General features: G+C 38.9%; 1 protein-coding gene and 1 pseudogene across 1 annotated transcript in view; one reads left to right on the top strand and one right to left on the bottom strand.

Moving 5' to 3' along the window:
- The window catches only part of LOC139743103 (uncharacterized protein sll1178-like), a 55,141-nt gene extending 43,103 nt beyond the window's left edge, over positions 1–12,038 (top strand). Inside the window, exons 10-15 of the mRNA XM_071653609.1 lie at positions 329–438; positions 1,471–1,636; positions 2,398–2,590; positions 8,924–9,119; positions 10,521–10,638; positions 11,883–12,038. Of these exons, the coding sequence (XP_071509710.1) occupies positions 329–438; positions 1,471–1,636; positions 2,398–2,590; positions 8,924–9,119; positions 10,521–10,638; positions 11,883–12,038 (939 nt within the window). The remainder of the gene's footprint in view (positions 1–328; positions 439–1,470; positions 1,637–2,397; positions 2,591–8,923; positions 9,120–10,520; positions 10,639–11,882) is intronic.
- A 5,922-nt stretch (positions 12,039–17,960) lies between these two features.
- Positions 17,961–19,267, bottom strand: LOC139743102 (uncharacterized protein KIAA1958 homolog; annotated as a pseudogene).
- Positions 19,268–25,072: the final 5,805 nt, after the last annotated feature.

Here is a 25,072-nt window from a genome sequence, read left to right as displayed (position 1 = left end):
CATGGGCACTTTCATTCTGTAATGGGTACATTTGTATGGAAAGTGTGCTATCGACAGTTAGATTGTCAATATTGCAGTTGTCAGGGATTCTGTTCTAAATCATCCCTGCTACTCCGTACCCATGACATCTGTATTGTGAATATTTGCTCTTGGGGGAAATTTCGTAGATGGCTTATGACTCCAAATGTACAGGCAATACTCATTGAAAGCACATTCTTTTTTATGTATGGTTCCGATACTGTGGTCATTGTTACAGTTTGTTTGAATTCATTGCGTTTTATTTATTTCTTTCCCCACAAAATAATCCATTTTCATCTTTATCTACTAGAATGTTCATGCCAACCAAATGGTGGTGGAGCAGTTTGGCTACCCCGTCCACGTGGCATCAGCTCCCAATGATTGTGGTATAAGTGTTGGTGCCGCCTGGTGCATCCAACCGTAAGTGTGTGCATGCAAATTTTTTTTGGCAGCAGCACAGATACCCCCATTCAGGGCAAATTTTATCAATGAAATGCTAGAAGTGATTGTGTAAGACATGAAGAGTGGGCTATGTGACTGATGAAGTCACATACAGTTTACATACAGATGTAAATGTTTTAAATACTTCGTATTCAGATAATCATGTTGTGTTTTTGATTGTGTATAGTTCTTGTAGGAAGCATAGAAATAAATGAAATGAAATGTATTTCTCTTGTCATGTTCCGTTCTGTCTTTGATTATATCTGTGATAAGTATTTGTAAATAAGTAATTCATAAGTTTGTTCATTTTTTGAGTGGTTCACAACATACAAGCTTGTTTTTAGTGGACCTCTCAGTTCTTTTTTTTCTCAACTGAAGCATAATTTTGTACTTTTTTGCCAGTATGCATTCTTTTGTTTATCTGTATCATTTATCTTTTACAAAGTCGAATGTGTATGTTTATAATGTAATTCCAAATTCATTATGCGTTATGTTTTGTTGGAAAAAGAAGAATGAAAAATAAATGAATTGAATGAATTGAATTGAATTGAAATGAAATGAAGTCATGGACTCACTGTGTGACCAATGATTTTAAAGTATTACAAGAAGTGACAGAAATTTTATTGAAATATTGACAAAATTTAGAGGACAGGAAAAAATATGACAATTATTTGACTTTATTGTGTAGTCAGCCATACAAAAATATTCATATGCCTAACTGCATGAGATGTTATCTCTCAAATTTCTCTTTTTTTATCAATACTGTACTAATGTGAGGGGACCTCAGATGAGAGGAATCTTGCAGTGAGCTCATATAGTGATAATGAAAATTTGTTCTACTTTAAGTGGGTTGATGACAGACGTTTAGTGGTGTATGCGGTAAATCTAACAGTGACTTCAATCGCAACAGAGCTCCTTCTCAACTTCTGTGAGGAGAGTAATAGAAACAGCAACTCCCTATAGAACCCTGACTTCTGATGGTGCTCCTCTTTTTGTCTGGACTTCCCACAGTCCCAGCGTGAGGGAACCGCTCCAGTACGCCGGTCTACCCCTCCTTGATGCCAACCTCCTGGAGTCCTCGGCCAAGAAACGGGGAGCAAGGAAAGTATCTATGAAGGAGGTTGCGGGGCTGCTAGTGCGAGGGGCAATCATAGGAATCGTGAAAGGTCGACAAGAGGTACTGTAAAACGAGGAATTTTCGTGCGCATTTTCATTTCGCGAATTTCGCGAGCGCCGAAATTCGCGAAATTAAAATGCATGCGAAAGTTCTTGTCTACACTACATGCATTGAACGCCAGTGGCAATTCGCGAAAATTTCATGCCATGAAAAAGGCTGTCGGCTCCAATTCGCGAAAATTTCATGCCGCGAATATATCATGTTTTACAGTATGGCTTCCATTCTGCCAATATATGTTGTTATATATGTCAGTGATCAACTCAAACTTTTTTTTCTCTCTCGGATGGCCCACCCAGGCCACTAAAATCTTTCAATTTGAAATGGTGATTGCCAGTAAAAGAAGTGTATTGACCCCAAATAAAATCTTACCCAAAGTAATAGGAAGCATGCAATCCATTAGATAACTGTTTTGGAAATTTGGATGAGCAGTATATCTTCATTACAGTCTTTTCTATATGCTTTGCTAAAAATCTTCTAGCATGAAAGCTATTACAAAAGGCATATTACATCTGTATGATATATGATATAAGGTTTAATTTTTTTTTTTTCATGTGCAGCGTTCCCTCTGCTACTCTTTTTCTTCTCCCTTTAATAAGATTTTGAAATGAAATGGTAGAAATATTCATCATTTGGTTTATAGAACTTACAATACTTGCATTTCTTTGTTTTCAACTGTTGTGTTTTTATTCATATTTGGCCACACCTTGATCTGTTTATGAGAGTGAAACTCTTTCTGTGTCTTGCTCCTCCTAACCACATAGTTTGGGCCCAGAGCTCTCGGCCACCGGTCCCTAGTGTGCTATCCAAATCGGGCCTCCCTGAAGGAAGAGATCAACAGGCTAAAATCCCGGGAGTGGTTCCGCCCTCTCTGTCCCGCGGTCACCGAGAGGTCGGCGGCTCGCATGTTCTTGGGCCGGGAGTCCAGTCGAGAGTGGAGAAAGAAGCAGCTGAAAAGTGAGCAAAGCAAGCAGCGTGCAGCTGCTGCCCCATGAGTAGCATGCCAAGTCTACTTGGAATAACTTGGATTATTCGAAGTAAAATGGGATCATTCATCATGCTATGATGATGGTACTCGCTGGCCACAGTTAGTCTCAAATGAAGCAATCCCATGTCAGGGCGTATCATGGCAAAGTGAGCCAGACCGTGCTGCTTCAATATGTCTTGCTTTATTCAGGGAATATTTAGTTTCCTCTCCTACAGCACAACTTTTGTGGCACCCTTGTATACATGACATAAAGTTATTGGGTAGAATTGTAATATATCTGGATGTGGGGAAAAGTATGTGTTTGCTCATGGTTGTGCTCAGTTCATCTTTGGTGGCATGGGACAGTTTAACCGGGGGGCCAAAAGCTAAAAACAGAGGTCGAGTTGCACTCTCTCTACAAACTAAGTAGACCATGCTTATTTTCAAGTTTTTATCGTAACAAACAACATTCCACTGGTCTACCTCAAAAAATTTGTTGCGAAAGCCTCCAAATCCAAGATGGCGTCCAAGATGGCCGCCATATTTACTGAATTTGTTATTTAAATGATAGAATTCGATAGAAACATCAGATTTCCACAAATGTGATGTCATATGAAAGAGAATAAAATTTTCTACAAGTTGATACCATTTTTGTGGGTTATTGTGATAAGTGAATTGAGATTTTAAGGAAAAAACACTCATTTTTTGATATTTTTCTGAAAAAAGGAAAATCATGAAAATGCTTGATTCAGCATAAATCAGAGAAAGACTGACGGATTATCTTGAAACGTTTCAAGAATTTTGTTTGACATATAATTAATATTTGGAGAAAATTAGGGGTCAGTACCAGTTTTGGTTCAGGAGTTATAATGTCTCAAACTTGTAAACTCACTACGTAAAAATGGCCACTTTAGTTGTGACCAAGACCGTGTTGGTCATAAAAAAGTCTGCGCGCACCAAGACTACTACACACACACCATTCAATTTGGCACTGTAGTGGGGCAGATATGTGAAAAAAATGCTCACATCCGGCGGAAAGTATGAAATTTTGCATATAAGGGTATTTTGAGGCGCTGATTTCAAAAATTGCCGGATCCAAGAGATCTGATCATGGGGTCGGCCGCCATTTTGAATTCCAAAATGGCCGCCGTCAAAGATCCCTATCTTCAGTTCTGAATGACATTAGCCATTGGAATTTGATATATAAAAGCATGAAGATATGATGACTTCAATAACAGACTTATTTGATATGTCTGACAAGCTGCACAGCAGCCAATTTGAATTTAATACATATTTGCCATGTTGGAGTGTTGAAAATCTCTATCTCGGGTTTGTAAATTAGGCTACCTGATTGAGCGCGCGTTTGTAACTGATAGAGTGCGCGCTGATGTATTTACATTGTGACGTCAGTGAAAGGTGCATTATGCTTCCTTTTTGCTGCACTTTTTGACATGCCCGTGAATGTTAGTCGTGATGTTTGTCTTCGTAGCCACATTGGAATTCAAAATAGCAGGCATTGCGTTTGTCAGACACATCACATCAGTTAATAGTTTAACTCAGTATGTTAAAATACTTGTTTACACCTAATTTCAGAGTCACTCACCACTTAGAAATCGAGATAGAGATTTTGAATATTTCGTCGAGGCGGCCATATTGGAATTCAAAATGGCGGCCATTCGATGTTTGTCAGACACTCCGAATCAATCTGTCATCAAATTCAATGTGTCAAAACGCTCATGTGTACCAAATTTTGGTGCAAAAGGTCATTCAGAACTGAAGATAGGGATCTTTGAATTTGTTTTGTGATGGCGGCCATATTGGAATTCAAAATGGCGGCCGACCCCGTGGTCAAATCTCTTGGATCCGGCAATATTTGAAATCAGCGCCCCAAAATACCCCTATATGCAAAATTTCATAATTTCCGCCGGATGTGAGCATTTCGACCAATTTTTGTTACGTATCTGCCCTACTACTGGCAATGCGCTTGTAGCAGGGTCAGTTGTGCGTGTAGTAGTCTTGGCAAATACAGACATTTTCTTTGACAAACAAGGGTTTGTGCCTGCAAACTAACTTTTCATACAAAGTGGTAGCTCAGGTGATACTGATCGCTATTATTTCAAAGTAGATTGTTCTGAAGCAGATGAGATGAAGCTAAAAAAAAATTCAAATAGAGGTAGTAGCTTGAAACTTGGCACCAATCTTGTTATTGATAGTTTAAGACAGAATTTAGATCAACTGCTCAAAAAAAAAATCAAGATGACAGCCATCAAAGTTGACATAGTGTATTGCGCCAAATTAAATGTATTATTTCGTTTTTGATACAATTTTGTCTGTTGTGCTATCTTAAACCGTCTTAGGTTTTTATGGACACATTTTTAAAACCAGTGATATTCTACTCTCCGAAAAAGAAAAAAAAAAAAACAAATCGAGTGGAAGTTTTTACTTTTGATGTGAGGAGTGAATAACAAGAAAACGGTGAATTTAGAGTAAAATTGGAGTGACTTTTGAGTGAAAATGTTTATTTTCACTCATTTTAGAGTGACCTTAATAGGCAGGGCTCCACACTAACTTTTATTTTTGGTGGCCCAAAGGCAAATTAATATCCGACCTTTTTGGTGGCCCGATCAGGCCACCTATGTTCTTCATTTCTGACATTTTGGTGGCCCGACGTGCGTATTTGGTGGCCCCGGACCACCGGACCACCGTTAGTGTCGAGCCCCGCCTTTAGGGATCACTTGTCACTCTTCGAGTGATCCCCGAGGTCACTCTAAAATGAATGAAAATGAACATTTTCACTCTCGAGTGATCCTGATATCTAATATGGGAAAGCATCTACCAATGGCATAAGCTCAGATCAATTGTGACACTATAACCCACATGAAATCAGCCTAAAAACAATGTAAGAAAAATCTGATAACAGAAAATATAGTTTCAGCATGCTTATTTGTAAATGTGAATATACAGCATGAATAATCAATTTGGACAATTTTATTCGAACAATATACTGAAAAGTAATTTCGCACAACACATTTCGCACAACAAAGTTGAGAAATTGCCGCCATGTCGGATTTTTTTTTTTTTTTTGGGGGGGGGGGCGTTCGGATCAGAAGGGCTTTCAAGGACATCTACGGATCAGACATTATTACACATATACCATCATCATTCACGTTTCTACAACAGCAGAGTAACATACAAGTAAAAAAGCATATCTTTGATACAGAAGCATTTCTTTTTTATCAAAGATTGGGCCTTACCCAAACACTGGAATGAGCTCCACCCCCCCCCCCCAAAAAAAAAGACCGTCAATATGGTTTACACTAGTACAATATCGTTCAGATGTTTAGGAACATGTAATAGAGAGTAATATAAGAAGATTGAAAAAATATATCAAATTATAAGTAATAAGTTGAGATTTAACTATTGACGCAACACACTAAAGGTATTCTACCATTGGGAGAGATATCACATTCGATTTATATGTGCAGGTTAGTTGTATTACAAAACATTCTACCATGTAAAAAAATTCTAATAAAGCCTAAAACATACGGAGATATCGCCATTTCTTTTCAAGAAACCATAACTATAACTGTTGACAATTTAGTATATAAAAACATTCTGATCAGATCTATTTAGTATATCTAACAATATTTAGCATTAATTATACTGATTTAAGTTTGTACATTAGTTGCTCTATCCCTAACTCACAGTTTAGAACTAGTTTGAGGAATTAAGTAAAGCTGGGTTTTTGTTTTATGTGCACTAATGGTAAATAATGCCTTGAACGACAACTCGAGTAATTACCGCCATCTTGAATTTTGTGTGGATACTATTTTTATCGCTAAATATTACACATTGGCAAAATTTGTGCCAAATTCCAAGCTCCTTTCTCTTTTTGGAAAATACTTTCTGTTCAATCTTATCTGCCTCAGAACAATCTACTATGATGAAATGCTACAGCAATAGCCACCAGCGTCACCTACCACTTGGCATGAAAAGTTAGTTTGCAGGTACTTGCATGTCACTAGACCGTTACAGTATTACATGTGACCATGTAAACACATTGTATGCCAAATTTATAATGCGTAAATGTAATTTTTTCAAGTTTTAGATGTGAGCTTGTCAACAGTGTATGATATTGCCTGTAATTCCAGAAATATGAATTATGTCTCAATCTCAGTAAATCTTAATCTCAGTCGCAGGTTTCAAAATAATTCTTCAGTTCTTCTTTGATAAATAATAAATCATGCAATTTTACATTTCTTCCTTTTTTCAAAACAATATAAAAATATGGATCCTCCCCCCCCCCAAAAAAAAAAAAAAAAAAAATAAGAGAGAAGCAAACACCCCCCCCCCCCCCCAATTTATCACAATACACAGCTAAAGTGGTATCAACTTTTGGGAAGTTTTACTCTCCTTCATATGACATCAAATTTGTTGCAATATCCAATGTCTCTATCAAATTTTATGTTTGAAATGTTAACTTCAATAAAAAGGGCGGCCCTATTGGACCGCATCTGTACTTTGGAGGTCTTTGCAACAAATCTATTGAGGTGTACTTACGGAACATTGCTTAGTATGCTTAATATTATGTATGGTCTTGTTTATAGAGAGAGTGGAACTCGAAAAGTAAGCACGATCTTGGATTTGACCCTCTGTGACGTCTTTGGGAACAGATGCGTGTAAATACATATTATGTAAAATGGGATTTCAAGTTTTAGACATTATAACTCCTGAACCAAATACAATACTGACCTCTAATTTTCTCCAAATATTGATTATATGGGAAAGATGTTAATTTCTGCATGGTTTTCATAAACATTTTTAATTTAATTTTTTTAACTTTTTAGAGAAATATTCATGGTGCATTCTGAAAAAAATGTCTCCGTAAAAACCTAAGATGGTTTGAAATAGCATTAAAATGTTCAGAATATATAAAAACCATATAAATAGACAGCAAAACAGACAAAATTGTATCAAAATCGAAATGATACATTTACTTTGGCGCAATATACTATGTCAGCTTTGATGGCCTGCAATCTTGAATTTTTTGAGTGATTGATCCAGATTTTGTTTTAAACTTTCTATAGCAAGGTTGTTTCAAGCTTCTACCTCTATTTGAAAGATATTTTTGCTTCATCTCATCTGCTTCAGAACAATCTACTTTGAAATAATAGCAATCAGCGTCACCTGAGCTACCACTTGGTATGAATAGTTAGTTTGCAGGCACAAACCCTTGTTTGTCAAAGAAAATGTCTGCGTTTGCCAAGACTACTACACGCACCACTAGCACTGCTACAAGCGCCAGTGTCAGTGGTGCGTGTAGTAGTCTTGGCGCGCGCAGGCTCTTTTTACGACCAACAAGGTCTTGTCACAACTAAAGTGGCCATTTTTACATAATGAGTTTTCAAGTTTGAGACATTATAACTCCTGAACCAAAACTGGTACTGACCCCTAATTTTCCCCAAATATTAATTAAATGTCAAACAAAATTCTTGAAACGTTTCAAGATAATCCTTTAGTCTTTCTCTGATTTATGCTAAATCAAGCATTTTCATGATTTTCCTTTTTTCAGAAAAATATTTAAAAATGAGTGTTTTTTCCTTAAGATCTCAATCCACTTATCACAATAACCCACAAAAATGGTATCAACTTGTAGAAAATTTTATTCTCTTTCATATGACATCACATTTGTGGAAATCTGATGTTTCAATCAAACTCTATCTTTCAAATAACAAATTCAGTAAATATGGCGGCCATCTTGGACGCCATCTTGGATTTGGAGGCTTTCGCAACAAATTTTTTGAGGTAGACCAGTGGAATGTTGTTTGTTACAATAAAAACTTGAAAATAAGCATGGTCTACTTAGTTTGTAGAGAGAGTGCAACTCACTCGTTAAGTAAGCGACTTTTTGGGGTTTGGCCCTCCGGTTAGTTTGCTTTGTCCGGCTTTTAAGATTGACAGGGAATGAACCAATGATGATTACCCAAAAGAGAATTAGATAGCCCTATAATTACAATATCACCATGCTGAGAATTATTGGTAGTGATACTTCTAGCATAGTCAAAGTAAGTCTTATTGACTATATTATCATCATTACTGTAGCAGTTGTTTGAGGGTGATGGTGATAATGATGCATATCAGATCATCATGGTCATCAAAATTTTTATTGTCACTAGTTCCATTCCTTTGAGGTATTATAAGATTCTTGATTCCATTTACAGTCACCAAATTGTGAGGCATATGATGTGGATGTGCTTCCTGATGTTGTGCAAAGTGTCTAATTCTTTGATATCAAAATACACTGTCTTTCCTCCCATCTTCAGACATTCCTCTGAAGTGGGACGGAACCCAGTCACCTTTGGTGCAGACGGTGGACTCACCGATTTGCCTGCCAGCAGATGGGGGCTCATCTGCAGAGGACTGGGTGGGGGCTTCCCCTTACATGTCATTTGCCCCACCCCTGACGGCTGAAGCTCAGAAGCTGTTTCCAGCCATTACCCACTATGATGGCACAGCAAGGTAAGGATGTCGTAAATTTATCTGCAGCAGTGCCTTCACAGACACTTGAAATCCCAAGAGATGCTAAATGTGGCTGATTATCCCCCAAATTCTGTGTGATAAATTTAGTGAACTTTCTTTCCTGTTCTTATTTATTCATGAAAGATCCATTCCTACATGCCAAGGTATGAATTCTGTATTTGAAGAATCAACAATCAGCAGAATATATTTTTGATCATCCTTGGGCAATGTGCTGCCATGGTATCACATTGATACATTTGTTTGTTTGTTTGTGTGTTTGTTTGTTTTTTTTTTGGGGGGGGGGAAGAACATCAAATCACTAGTTTTGCTGGATGAGCTAACACCATCAGGTCAGGGTAGAGCATCAGTTATATTCAGTTATAATTTAAGTCATATTTGTGTTTGAATTCAGAGCATTTTTGTGTAGTAATGTATTATTCTTGATAATGTTTGTATCTGTTTTACATTGATATACATGTAGCTGATTCTGGGTGCATGCACTGGTTGGGGAGGAAGGTCTCGAGCCTCGGTGATTAAGTTTGCCTTTTCCTCCCCTGGCAGCCAGCAGCATGCACCTGGAACCACCACAATTTTTATATCATGTAATAACGATTTTCTGTTTGCATTTTATGTCAGCTTGTATTGTATATTGAATTGCCGAATAAATAATAATAATAATAACAGGTCTCTATAGCCTTTTTTAGTGCTCAAAAGTGAACCGAACCACTGCGTACCGTACGATATCATGCCAGATTTGGAGAGTTTGAGCACTTCAACGCACCCTTTGTCATCACTGATTGATAGTTACAAAATCTGTACCATGAAGTCTAAATTGCCTGTGACATTGGTCAGGTTAGTCCCTTTGTGCCCGGATGCTGCAAAAATGGCTGCTGTGAGGTTTTCAAGTTGAAAACTTGACATCCTCTCATAGTACTTTAACCAACCTGTTTAGTAGGACATTCTGACTTTGCAGTCTTGGAGGGAATAATAGAGCCTGTCCAATCTTTAGTGCTCTGTGGCTATAAGAGCTACTGTATAAGTGGTTTCTTTCGCGGTGGTTTTATTTTCGCGCTTTGAGGTTGAACCGCGAATTTAACATCACGCGAAAATGTTTTGAACTCGTGGCTTGTTACAACGCCATCATTACTGACCGCGAATTCAAACACACGCGAAAAAGTCGGCACCGATGGAAACCGCGAAAGTTTCTGTAAGTGAAAGAAACCACTTTTACAGTATGTCTGATGGGCTTTAAGTGCTCTTTCAAGGAGGTGTTTTTTTTGTGTTTTTTTTAATTCCCGTAACAGTATTTCAACCTGTCTTGAGGATCATTCTGTATGTTCCATCTCAAGCCAGTCATTTTCTTCATTGTTATACTCTTGGAAATCAAACTGTGCTTTGCAGACTGCAGACGGTCTCGCCGGAAGGTGAACCGTGGTTCCACTCGCTGCTGGAGGAAGTTGGCAGACAAGGAAACGATGGTGGATACGAGATCCTTCTCAATACTTCATTTAATGTCAAGGTATGCAGATGCCCTTGTTTCTTTGTTTTTTCCCCAATTCTCAGTCAGAGATCTCCTTGATCCCTTTCTTATGAAGCCTTGTGTTTATGGTACCAAGATCACAAAAGACAGAAGAATGCTGAATAAATGAAATATTTTGCAGCATCTTGTGTTTTTCAAATTTTGCAAGTCATCAACCGATATGAAGTAATACTGTAAAAGTGGATATTCTCGCGAGACTAATTTTTCACGCTCGACCGGGCAAGAAGATTTTCGCGTGTTTTTAATCAAGACAGCAATGACTGGAACATACGAGCAGCAGAAATATTCGCGTGCTTTTATTTTTGCGATAGTTTCTGGTTGTGCGAAATGCGCAAAAATTTCAACACCGCGAAAATTTCCACTTTTACAATAATAATGATACAGTATTTTAGTAGTTGCTGTTGCTGCTGCGAAGGTCTTCTTCGTAGCCTCTTTAGTGTTGCCACTGCTCTGCCAGAGGGCTGTGCCATTATTTTTACCCTAGCATTGCTAGGTACCCATATATACACACCTGGGTCGAGAGAGACATTGTGGGTAAAAACATCTTGTCCAAGGATATCAGCACAGGGTGGGAATCAAACTCGGGTCCTCCAATTTGGAGTCAGGAGTCTTTTCTACAGCACCACAAATAATAACAATGATGGACAATAATATTGCCTGCTGTAGCACAAATGTGCTGCAGATAAATTTCCCCTGAAATGAATAATACTCATTCCTCATTTCTATACTAAAGTTATCAATTGCAAATTTAACCACTCGAGAAATTCCCCAATGATCCCAATTGACTAAGTAATGGCAGTCACAGTGCTCCACAGTGTAACGGTATAAATAGAAAAAAAAAAGAGTAGCAACTGTTGAGTAACATTAAATTTCAAAATGATTCTGCAGCCATATTCCAGTATGTATGTTTTGTAATGTGTTACGACAATAAGTATTTTTTTTCTTTAAAATGATCAAAAATCACAATAGGCACAGTCACACTACACAAAACTATGTGTATGCATAGTTTCACTACGTGGTATTTTGCCTCGCAAAGTTTGGCAGTGTGACCACAAACTTCTTGAAAAGTCACCAACGAAACTTCCTGCTTAACTTCCGTGTTCAAACTTCTGGAAGTTATCGGGAAGCAAACTATGTGTAGTTTGGCATAGAGCGCAACTAATGACATTTTTTGTGCATCACCATCCCCTACCCCCCCCCCCCCCCTTCCTCTTCTCCTCTAGGGTAAGCCCATCTTGAATCACCTCAACACAGCCCTCCAAATCTTGGACTCCTCCCCCGAGGGTACCATGACACATGTGCTCGCTGAAGACTGGCTCTTTACGCCCCAGAGAGGCAGAGCTGGTGCGGAGCCATCGGACACGACGACGGGATCTTGAGCAGACACATGACTCCTGCTGGAATCCACCGATCTTTGCATCTCGACTGGCATTAAGAGTAGAGAGGCAGCATGAAATGAATAGCGGCAATCTTCTTTTGTGCAAGGTCTCCTCCCAGTTTCACAGGCAAAATCCATCTACAAGAGCTGAGGCCATGGTATATGCAGTGAATGTAAGACATAACAGGAGTTTCTACTTCCCTACAAAACGGCTCATTATTTTCAGTCATTGCAGAGCTGAGAATACTGCTTAAAAGTCATACATAAGAAACAAGTGTGCTCACAATTTCATGAAGGAATGAAAGCAAGTGATCATGGAAGTACCACTTGCTACTTGTCAATGAAATGGAGAACTAAAATCGCAATTTCCAGTGCAATTAAAGTTGTGGACATACCACAACATAAGACCGTACTGAGTTCGAGCGAAATGCATGAGGGCGAAACAATGTGGAAATGGTAACCAGAGGTGAAAGAAAGTTCTGATTTGGAAAGAAATGATTGATTGTCGTTAAGTCTGCAGTCCATGAGGCGCAGAGCAAATAAGTGGAAACATGACAAAGATCCTATCTCAAAGTGAAGGTCCCAGCAGTGGAAAGATGCAAATGTTGACTCAGTGACAAAACACTGCCTAATGTTGTGCTTCCAGGCACTAGTTGAACAGATGGAAAATGAAATGTTAACTTTAGTCCGAAGGATTGTGATAAAATGATTAGCTGAAGATTAAAGTAAAATTATAATTGTTTGGACAAACCAGAAGGATTTTGAATTCTTAACAGCAAGCTCGAGTGAAGGTCCAAGCAGTGGAAAGATGCAAATGTTCACCCATTGACAAAACACTGCTTCAAATTTTTTGCTTCCAGGGACTAGTTGAACAGATGGAAAATGAAATGTTACATTTTAGGCCAAAGGATTGTGATAAAATTATTAGCTAAATATTAAAGTAGAATTAAAAATGTTTGGACAAACCAGAAAAAAAAAATTCTGCAGAAGGATTCTGATTTCTTAACTGCAAGCTTATGTCTCAAAATCATTGGAACATCTGCTGAAAATAGAGAATGTTACTGTATGAAGCGTTTGCATACTCAAATGCCTGTAAATTACATCTGAACATTTACACAGAGGAATGTAGAGTAATAGGCCAAGGAATATGGACAGTTCAAATTTGTATAAAATTTAGACTTTTTGCTATATGATAACAAATGTGACAAAAATTGGGTCCTCTGTAATATCCTCTTTTTCCTGCCCCGCCCCATCAAAGAAAAATATATTCACAAGTTTTTGTAGTGTTGCTATAATCAGCATAATGTACAGATCGGTGCTCTCATCACTGTAGTCCCTCTGTTTTGTTTTGTTTGTTTGTTTGTTTGTTTGTTTGTTTGTTTTTTTAGTAGTGGAGTTTCAACTTGCCAAGTACTTCTGTAAAATCAAAATTGTAGGTAGGCCACACTGTGTCTCTTGATGCTAACAGTAAATAAATTAATAAGATAAAACAAATAAAGTATTTGTTTTTTTCTAAAACTTGATTTGATATTCCTTTCATATGTGCAGTCTTCCCAATTTGGAATTACCATATTTGTGATTTTCTTCTTTTGCCTTCAGAAGAAGTTTTACTGTGCATCAGTGCATATTTTACTCTACAGAAATGTCACAACTAGGTTTAGATTAGGTCTAGTTCTAGCGGTTTTGTAGCGAGGCGGTCTGGCATATTTGAAGATCTGTGCAGATACGTTGTCTGTGTTTGAGTCAGAGTCAAGTTTAGAATCTACCCTGACATCAATTATGGTGCACTTCTACATCCACTCGATTGAGGACTTCACTTCCTCAAAGATGGTTCCAATATAGATCATGTTAAGTTTAATGCCATCTTTGGTGTGGTGCTAAGTGTTTTTCCTCCATTAGTTCGTCTCCGGTATCCAAGGGTTATCGCTGTCTGGAGCGTACAATGACTTCTCGGACGTCGTGATATCATTGCCCTCACCCAGCTTCCCTTTTGGCAGGCTTCCCGAGAAGTCTCCTCTGTTGTCCGCGCGATCAACAGTTCCTATTTTGGGCATGTCATATGTTGGTGCAATGCATGCACACTGTAGTATGTGGGCTCAATCATTCGTCATTGCTGCATTACATGCGATTTCAGTCGCTGCCCCATTTTTCGTGCCGACGTGTCTGCAGGTGTTGCCCCGCACATGTGTTTTCCCATCGATTTACGGCCCTTCCTGACAAAGATGACATCATTGGATGCATACGTCTGTCTGGAAAGTTGTTGCAATAAGTCGTTGCAATAACTTTTGTTACTACGCACACAGCGATGTAGTACTGCAGGACAAGATTATCACGTTGAACATCTCTCAAAGGACGTTACCATTTGATCCAGACATGATTCGGTTTTTGCGAGAGAGAACCGGCAATTTTTCTGAACTCGCAGTTGGTAATGAGGCTCCTCAAGTCAGTCGGGCAGTATTCTTAGAACTCACCGTCCAATCTCATACGATTCACCATGCGATCATTGTACATGATGAAGATTTTCAGTGCAGAAGAGTCCGTATCTTCTTGGACGTGCAGTGTGCCTCGAAGTTTGCCTATGGGGTGCTTGCAATCTTGTTTTGAGTTGCTAAGTGTGGGCTGCATCCGAGTGTACGTGTAGGAATGTGGGGCAAGAACCTTCTCCATCTCATCTGTGAGTTGCATCGCTATCTTCTGTAGTCCAAATGCAGGTATCCACTCCTCTTCATTGTTATGTTGAAAATCCCAAGTGCACTGGGACGTCATAAACCGTCTGCAGTTTACTTCTGATGCCATGTTATATCCAAATAATTCTGTGGTGATGAGCTGAAATGGCATTTTGAATAAGACAAATGGAATAATATCACTCAGGTGAAGTGCATTTTTCCTCTTTAACCCGTTGAAGACGAGTCCCGAGTATACTCGGCCAGGTGTCTATGTGAAACGCGTGTTACAGCAATATCAGCCCGTCCTCAACATGTTAATGACGTCACAAGAGGGTGAAAATTCAGAATGACATCATGTACTGCAATTACTCTGTGTGTCACACAAGTCACGAATGGAGACTGGAAAGGTAATTTTGCAAGTGATCAACTCACTATCACGAACCACCAAAGAGGAGTGGGGATGGATATCCCTTTTCAACTGAGAACTTGGTGCTCTCCCACCTTCAAAATTACACACATGAAATTTCCAATCAGAGGTGCCACATTTTTTTTTTTTTTTGCGAGTTGTTTATTTTGGAAGTATCAGTCGGCTCTAGAAATGGGCGCAAAACCAATACACTACAACATATGAATATGGTGTACACATCAACGTGTGATTTTTACTAGAAATCTGTGGTACTGCATGAACTGTACATCGTAGATGATCCCAAAGTTGTCAGCATAGAATAACAAGTGAGAGTCAAACATTAGGAGGTAGTCAAGGGGCAGTTGGGGGTGATCATGTGCGGGCAATATGGAAGCTTCAGCATTTCTCATCTTGAAGAGGTGACATTAGGTGCATTACTTTAGTGAGTATTTCTGCTCATTACTCTTTCAAGTAGATTTTTATGCCTCCGCCACGAAGTGGTGCCGGAGGCATTATGTTTTCGGGTTGTCCGTCCGTCCGTCCGTCCGTCCGTCCGTCCTTCCGTCCGTCCGTCCGTCCTTCCGTCCGTCCGTCCGTCCGTCCTTCCGTCCGTCCGTAATGAATTTTGTGGACAAGGTAACTATCAAAACCTGTCGAGGTATCCTAATGAAACTTGGCATGTATGTGTATTAGGGGGTGAAGTTGTGCCTATCAACTTTTGGGTGCACATGCTCAAGGTCAAAGGTCAAAAGGTCAAGGTCAAATACATAAAATTTCACTATTTCCACATCTATTGAATGCCGGAAGATATTTTCTTGAAACTTAGTGTATACATGTATTACCCAATTAAGATTCTCTGGTGAAAGTTTGGGTCATGAGGTCAAAGGTCAAAGGTCAAAAGGTCAGGGTCAAATACATAAAATTTCACTATTTCCACCATATCTATTGAATGCCTGAAGATATTCTCTTGAAACTTAGTGTATACATGTATTACCCAATTAAGATTCTCTGGTAAAAGTTTGGGTCATGAGGTCAAAGGTCAAAAGGTCAAGTAAAAATATTAAAACTTCTTTTTTTTTCTCCATACCTTGGAAAATTGTTCAAGGTATCTTCATGGAACATAGTATATACATATACTGACTGAAAGTGATTATCTAGAGAATGTAGGGTTCATGAGGTCAAAGGTCAGGGGTCAAAGGTCAAGTGCAACACTTCAAAATTTTACTATTTCCCTCCTATCATGCAATGCCAGCAGGGTTATTTTTTTTTTTACACTTGGTGTATACATGCATACATGTGTAACCTAATAGAAATTCTCTGGAAAGTTTTTTTTTTCTTCTTTTTTTGCCTCAAAGGTCAAAAGGTCAAAGATCAAGTGAAAGTGCTGAACTAACTTTTTCCTCCATATCTCGGAAGTGGCTCAAGTTATCTTGAAACTTAGTACATATTATGCATGTTCTACCTGAAAGTGATTATCTTATGAATTTTAGGGTCAAGGGCCAGATGAAAATGGTAACAATTTACTATTCAATTCAGAAATTGCACTTTTTCTCCACACCTGTACCTTGAAAATTACTCATTGCCTAAATGTATGAATGGATCAAAGTCGAGTTCAAGTCCTTAAATCCCTAGTTACATGCTCTCCTATTCATCCAATTAAACCTAGGTCAAGGAAGGTGAACATTCAACACATTTGTGACAAACTTGTCATTTCAATATTTTGCCAATTTTGTGAAAATGTAATCACACATTGTCCACATGTACTATCTAGACCTATTGGGAAAATCATGCATTATGGCGGAGGCATACCAGTCGCCAAAGCGACATTTCTAGTTTTTTTTTTTTTTTCTGATTGAGGGCAAGTGTCCAAACATTTCAAGTACTGTGTGTTCCTTCTAGGTCGTAAACACTAATATGTCTGGCTGTTTGTGTAATATTATACGAATAATTTATGAGTTGTGAGTGCATAGGGCACGAATATCGCACGAGGCGCGAGATGAGCCACTGGTCTATTCAACAAGGCGCGCAGCGCCGCGTTGAATAGACCAGTGGCGAATCTCGTGCCGAGTGCGATATTACGTGCCCCAATGCACGAACAAAATCATAAATTATTCGTTTTATACAACACTTTGTCCTGTCCCACCGTTTTTTTTTTTCTTTAATTAGTTGGTCTAGACTCTATCTCTATTAGACCTATATCAATAGAGCCTGGTCTGTTAGATCTAGCCGCGACATTCTTTATTAGACTATTGTTACATTGTACTTTCTAAATTCTAACGTTAGTGCAGTGGAGAACGCACTAGACGGGTCCTACTCTAACTTGCTAGTAGTGTTTTTCTAGTAGTAGTCTAGGCCTAACTAGCGTTAACACTAACTTAACTTTAACTGTAAATAAATAATAGATCGTGTAGGCCTACACCGTCTATAGACTTTTAATAGCCCATTTCCGATGATTTTATATTTGAAAACATAGACAAGAGGTTTTAGACTAGAAAACAAAACAAATCAGTTTCTCACCTTTTGACGAAGGCTTGGTATTGAGGTCACTGGGCCATTAGGAGTCCACATATCATGATAAATGTAGCGGATCCAATGTCAAGTCAATTCCAAGTAGGGTCTAAAAATCCAAGATCTAACAAGTCAATAGTAAAAATCCAGGATCCATGTGAAAATATTGATGATGCTGAACATATTTAGAGTCTTTCTAACGTTAGACCACAAACGTTAGACCTCAATCTTAATAGCTGAAGTTCTAGTTCATATGAAGTATGAACAGTTATTTTGAAATCCAAACTTGAAAGCAAAACAAAGTCAACATATGTACACTACGCACAATTCCTTCAGCCCCAAATTAAGTTTTGTTGATGAAAGTCACTGGCCGGTTGAAATGAAAGTGCTGGACCGTATTTTTGCCAATTTTGGTGGTCGATGAAGATGACGACTGAATGTTCATGTTGGACTGCATCTGCAGTTCTTGGGATAGTGTCAGATGTCCTTCGCCGTCGGCATCAACAGCACCTTGGTTTTGGACTTTCTGTAGGTCAAACACAGCCGAAACGACCGTTCCCGCATGTGACACAACATCCCCTGGTCTTGCATTTTCGTTTTCGTTTCCGCCCTCTGCTAGGCCCTTTGCTATGTTGGCACTCATTTCTCTCTTCCTGAGTGCACTGGTCTTGGCGTAATGCTTCAGAGAAGATTCGGCCTCATGTCCAGTGACGGTCATAATATCCCGGCTCTCGAAACCTGCATTGTTCAGCGAAATTACGGTCATGGCTCTCAGACTGTGGTTGGTATACTTGGTGATGCATCCAGCTCCTACTGCGATTTTGTTCATCTTGGATCCAATTGTATTTATTCCAAGAGGAGCGTTGTCGTACCACGGACCCACTTCTGTTGGCTTAGATTTGGGTCTCTGCTAGAATGCTGTACAAGATGGGTTGAGTAGTTCCTTGTACTTGACTAGACTGTTGACTGGACATTTACGAGAACCTTTGAGTTCGTACATCCGACCTCCAAACTCTTCGTTTTCATTTTCTCTCTGGATTTTGTGAAAGTGTCGCGACGCTGAAAATAACAATTTCCGAGTTCATCTGTGTTCAAGACGTAGTCATCAGGCTTCATATCTCGGAGGTACTCTCTACCTCTTTGTCCGAAGTAGACCATGACGTCCATGAAAACTTTGTTCTGCAACCCAAGTGGTGTATCAATATCAAGTTGTCCACTTTCAGCTATTTTCTTCATGTCTTCCCTACTGATCGGATTCTTGTGTTTTACACAGCCTTTTCCCTCTTGCTTCAATTTTTTCATCATGGCTTTGAAACACTGTTGGCTTTCAGGGAAGCTTTCAGAACAAGTAGTGTCCACACCTCTTGAGATGAAATGCTTGGAGATCCCGTACTTGATACTTTGCATACTCTTCTTTGTATACAAAGTACCATCATCCTTCCTGAGGCCAGCGTAAAACCTGCACAAGAATTTGTCCAACTCCACTACTGTCAAACTGTTCACAACGTCGATCGATTTATATCCAACCAATTTGGCAAATTCCTCGAGTTTTTTAAGTGAATACCTTATTACTTTCTTCGTGTTCGAAGCATCACAATCCAGAAGACCTTCTAATTCCTCGTCAGTTAGTAGTACAAAGTTGGTCGCCATTTTGCAGAGTTAGGACGCTAACGTAAACACAAGATGGTATGATCTAAAACTTGACGCTACAAATAGGCCTAACGTTTCGGTTCTAACGTTACACCCACTACGAACTACTCTGTACACACAAGTACGTCTGCAAACCATACCACGCAAAATGTAGGTCAGCTGCACACGTAGCCTACGCGATACGGTGCCCGGCCGTGCATCCTGTATGTGAAAGGACGTAGCTAAGCGCAAGCTGGTACAGGTCACGCCGTACCTGCGGAAGCGAACCGTGCAATAGTAGCCCCCTGCGAAGCCGTGCTATAGTACCTTCGAGCCGTGCTATAGGCCCATGCCAGGGGCCTATTGCATGGCTGTCACTCTCAATGAGTTTGATAGGTATTTTCTATTGAATGTCATGTGACATGTTCTTGGCCAATCAGAATTCAACATCATTCTGAGGTGTTGTATAAAAGTTTGTAATTCATTACATCAGGTACTGGTACTCATTTTCACCTCTCAAGCTGGAGGTTTTCAGAGATAAGTGTAAACACAAGACTGGATACCAGTCTCTAAGCATTCTCTCCTCCCAGGTGCAGATTTACTTTTGAGAGATTTTTTTTCCCCATCTTGATACATTGATAATTAAGCTATCTCAGTCTTACCTTCTCTGGGGGTAAGCACCTGAGCACTGGTTGTACTATAGGGCTAATGATATCTCAGTGGTTCCCTGTCATTCTACTAGAAAGGAGAAACTTATATGCTGTTTTGAATGATGTGGGAATCACCAAGCATGATTATCATCAAGTTACAACCCCTTAGCTCTAGCATGGATGATGTTTCAAGACAGGAAAAGAAGGCAACATAGAAACACCAAGACCGAGAAACTCTATTCAGCCATGTGTGACCAATGCCTTGACATCTTGTTTCTCATGTATGCATCTGTGTTTTAAATGTCAACAATAGGGGTGCCTGAAACATGTTAGTTATGGGTCCTTCTTCCTTCATCATTTCTTTTTGTTTGTTTGTTTGTTTGTGTTTTTTTGTAAGTCTGAAAGGACATTTTAACTGTTGTATTTTGAGAAAAATTGATAGTGGTTAGGGGTCAAAAAGTCATCTTCCAAAACTCCCTACTCATGCAATGATTTAAGAACTCATGTAAGGATTTTAGATTTTACTACATTTAATTTTAGAACACTGCTGCATAACTGGGCAATAGTAAGAAATGAGGCTACTTTGATATTCTTGGTAAGACTGGAGGTCAAAGTTCAATGTCATTTCTAACATTCTTCAGATTACACATTTTGTGTAATATTTCATTACAGTTTAACAAGCTTACTTAATAAATAATCATTGAATAATAATAATAATAATAATGAAAGGACATTTATATTACTCAGCTGCTATAAGAGGTATTATACTCTACTGCACATTACAAAGTAATAATCATAACATACATAATTCAAACAACAAATGCATTGTTCAAAAGATGAGTTTGTAACCTGGTCTTAAACTCATTAACTGTAGCTGCTTGCCTGACAAACAGAGGGAGATGATCCCATAATTTTGGTGCAGCATACAAAAACGCCCTGTCACCAGTGGTAGCTTTTTATTTTGCTGATAATAAACATATGATAAAAATATGATAAAAATGTGACAAAGTAATCCAGTGACTAATGTTTTGAGAGTATTCAATTATGTCTAGGGTCAAAGGTCAAGCTAGATCTATAAAATTCCATTATTGCAATAATACGTCAAAGGACTATGCTTGTACTTTGATGCAATTTCTTTGTAGGGAATTCTCTGTTTATTAGATTAAGGAGGAAGTTTGTAAGAAGTCAAAGGTCAGAGGTCATGGTCAAACACAACAATTTATTGCTGTACATTACTAGTAACACAAGAAGCAAATTTCACGTCACGTCACCCTTTTGTTTGGTCAGATTTTGGGGCAAACACAGTTGAAGCCTGTCTGGTCTTTGCCCACAGTTCCCATGATCAAATTCAGAGACACCAGTTCTTTTTTGTGGTATTTCCATGTTTCAGACTGTGTATGTAGCTCATCTGCCATTATCTTTCTAAAGACCGTTGAAGCGAATGAAGGCCGAATTCATGACTTCTTCACAGATAACAGATGCATTTTTTTTAAATATTATTAATGAGAGTAACCAGATACCTACTTTCATTGGTTATTGTTATTACTTTTACTCATTTCCTTGTTCTCAAGGAAAACACTTAGAAGGACTCTATTTTCAGACTGCATTGTATGTTGCATGGAGATAGGACTGTACATGCTTCATATGGTAGTTCTAGAGTACATGTGTTGAATTTCATTAGCTGTCTTATACTTTGTTCTTGTCAACAGGTCATTGGTTTTGTTTCATTTTTTTCTTAACACATGATACTGTGCTTGATTGTAGAACTACTGCTCTTCCAGTAATCCGCATTCTCTCTGAGGTTGTTTTCATTTGTTAGTAATAGCCTCATTTGTCAGTATAAGTCTCATTCACAGTGTCCAGTCACATGGGTTTGTGTTAGATTACGGAATGTTTGCAAATGTATAGGATGCTGCAAGCACTTTACTGGACAGAGGCATTGTTTCAAACTGTGACGGGGGGGGGGGGGGGGGGGGGGAGAAGAAGAAAAAAAAAATGCTCGCTGGTTCTTCTAACGTTGTTGTTGCCATGGGAAGGTCGTTAGCCACTTCCTTTTGATGACAGCTCGGGCAACGGAGCTGGAATTTCCGGGCACTCTTGATGCTCTGTGGCGGAGGGCCGAGGCAGCTCACCCGTTTGACAAGATGGTGGTCATAAGGAAGTCTAAGATCGGGTTACTCCATGTTTTCATTCCCATCTACCATGAGCGGAGGAGACTTGCGTGCGTGATGGGGTACTAATCTGATTCTCACTGCACCCCAAAAACTAGAAGCCATGGTAGAATGCGATGGAAGTCCCACCCTTCCTGGTGCACTGCAGCTGACTAAGTTTTTCTGTCTGCCCAGAGAGACGTTTAAAAAGTTATCCCGTTCCTACCGTAATTCTCCGAGAGCCTTCAGTGCCTCCAAACACGATTCTTTTTGCAGGTTGACAGAGAACGGATATCGTGGTAATCCACCTGTGTGAAAGCTGTCAAACAGTACATGTATGCCCTTACCACGGTCAACTACATGTGCCATCAAAGTGTGAAAATATTGATCGGGCGCGAGGTATGAATAAAGCGTGCACTGATGGGCTCACACACTCTTTTGTTTACACAGACGAAGCACCTGAATGGGGTCAGTGAATGCAAAAATCTACTGAGCTTGGGCTTGATTGCAGTGTACATCTCCATACAAGTTTTATAGCAAAACAAGTGGGACATACATTGAATAAAAGTCAAATAATATCGCAATACATGCAGTTTTCATAAAGAAACTAAACAGATATTGATGGAAGAAACTCTGATCTTTCTATCAAAGCCATTTTTCCTGGGCAGCATAACACAAATAAGCATGGATTTAGGCCATGAATACGGACACTCTTGTCTACATTTTGGGAACCTGGTACACCAGATTCCTGTATATCAGTTGATGCCACGGGAACCTGGTATACCAGGTCTACATGCTTCTCCCTCTCAGTGGTCAGTGGGGATGAGAGAAACGTAGCTTTTTTCCCCTTTCTATTCGTAGTATATAGAAATATATAAATATGTGTTTATGTGTATCACACATATTTTAGAGATCAAAGCATTCCTTAACTTTTAATTTTAAAAGATGCAATCTTGTGGTACTAATCAAATGGTGTGAAGCCTTTTTCTTCCTTTAACTTTACATAGAAGTGTATTGACTCATTTCGATATTTCAGAATTCTGTCCTGAATAAGCAGCCTGCTTTTGTCAAATCATTTTACGCTCCCCAATGATCACTCAGAAAGACCTATTATTATAGCATAATGGATGTCCTCTCTATAGTGACATGATGAAGAATTTGCGCCCCCCCCCCCGAAAATGAATTAGAAAATAGCGAACGCATACAATTTCTAGTCATTTAAAATGCCATTCATTAGCTCAAAGAACTGTAGGAATCGGGGATTCTTTTCAAATTTGGTATTAAACTCTGAATATGTTCATGCATATGTTTGTTTGTTTTTAATATCCATGCAGGATTGTGTGCTATTTGTATTGACATGTCACCTCACTTATGTTGCATGTGGTGATATGGAATTTTTTTTACTCCATGAATATATTGACCTAAAAAAGTGCTTACACCAACCAGCAAAGCAAAATGAAAACAATCTTTCTTTCAACGATTCAATCATGAATTACATTGGGGGAAAAAAAAAATATCTGTGTCTAGTTGCTCATTGGTGTTATTTCAAGCTCTTAAGGACACTAGTGTCCTTTTCCGGCACTAGACGTAAACCTGTCGCTTCAAATTACAGCTTAGATTGCCTGTGGGCAGTGTGCAAACATTGCCCACAAGTAATTATGTCTTTGTGATCCGTTTGTAAAGTGTAAATGTAATACGAAGACTGGACTATCTCCTCCAACTCCTCTCCCACGGGAACTCAATGGAGCGAATGTGTGGCGTGTGCTGGGCAGTGCAAAGTTCATCAGTCTTTGTGTTGTTCGAGCAATTTGTCCCGTAATTTATCATATTCATGTCCATCCTTTGTGTGCGGTCATCCCGCCCTCGTCCTCATCCAAGTCATGAGACGTCCTGCCCAATCTCCCCTTTGTCAGTGGGTCTTTAACCTTTCCAGTGCCGGAGACTTTGGACAGGGTGCACAGTGCTGTGGGTTTTTCTGTCCCAATTGACACTCATAATGCACAAAGGGTTAATACCTGTTGACTGTACCTTTGGGAGAATCACAGAATTATTTGAACTCTGCAGCCAGTGTTACAGTGGATGAAATGACAGTCAGTCAAACAGCCTTTGCCCTCGGTCGTATGTCGGGAAATCATTCGGTTTGGAATTTATTGCAATTTATAGTGTCATGTCACAGTATTATAGGATATCAAAAGAATTTAGGCAACAGTTTTTCACAAAGTTAACTCTGTGTTTTCAAACTTTGCGTTCTCACGAGTTGATTGAAAGAACCTCGAAACTGCGGTGCTATTGTCCTCTCCACCCTGATTCTCATGCAGACATGTGCGACCCCTTTACATGATGGAAACCAGTGTAAAGAATAAAAAGGAACTGTTCCAAGAAGTCCCAGATTTTGTTGAAATACTGGTGCACCTCTGAGAACTTCTACAACAAATCATGTAGTCTGAACAACTAGCACCTGCCTCTTTCTGTCCCTCCTTCTGCTGTGCAAAAAGGCTTCTACTGTACATTACATCTCTTGGGAAATTTCACTTTGCTGTACAATTATGAAACAAATGGCATAACTATAAAGAAAAATGAACTAAAGAATTTTCAAAGTAAGAACAAAATTTAGTCCAATGTCAAATTCAATTCAATTCAGTTCAGTTCAGTTCAATTCAATTCAATTCAATTCAATTCAATTCAATTCAATTCAATTCAATTCAATTCAATTCAATTCAATTTTTATTTTTCCATCCAGCAAGGAGTAAAACAAAATATGATACAATATGAAACATGCGTAAAATAGTCACATTGTTTGATTAATTTCAATCAAGGAAAGAAGAAATTGTTACACTTGTGGACACTAGGTATAGAGAAATGAACCTGAATTAGGTAAATAATTGGTAGATAATGATTAACAAATCAATTAAATGGATAAACTTAGTTTAGATTGCAATAAATGGAATTTTAAAAAAATGCTGGTTTGAAATGACATCTGAAAGCATATTTGAACAGATAAAATTTTGATTTTTGCAACTGATTGA

This window comes from Diadema antillarum, unplaced genomic scaffold, assembly GCF_040938485.1.
Source record: "Diadema antillarum isolate AM-2024a unplaced genomic scaffold, OU_Dant_1.0 seq00001048_RagTag, whole genome shotgun sequence".
NCBI lineage: Eukaryota > Metazoa > Echinodermata > Echinoidea > Diadematoida > Diadematidae > Diadema > Diadema antillarum.
Note: the sequence above shows the minus strand (reverse complement) of the source record. Positions and strands in the feature narration are given on the sequence as shown.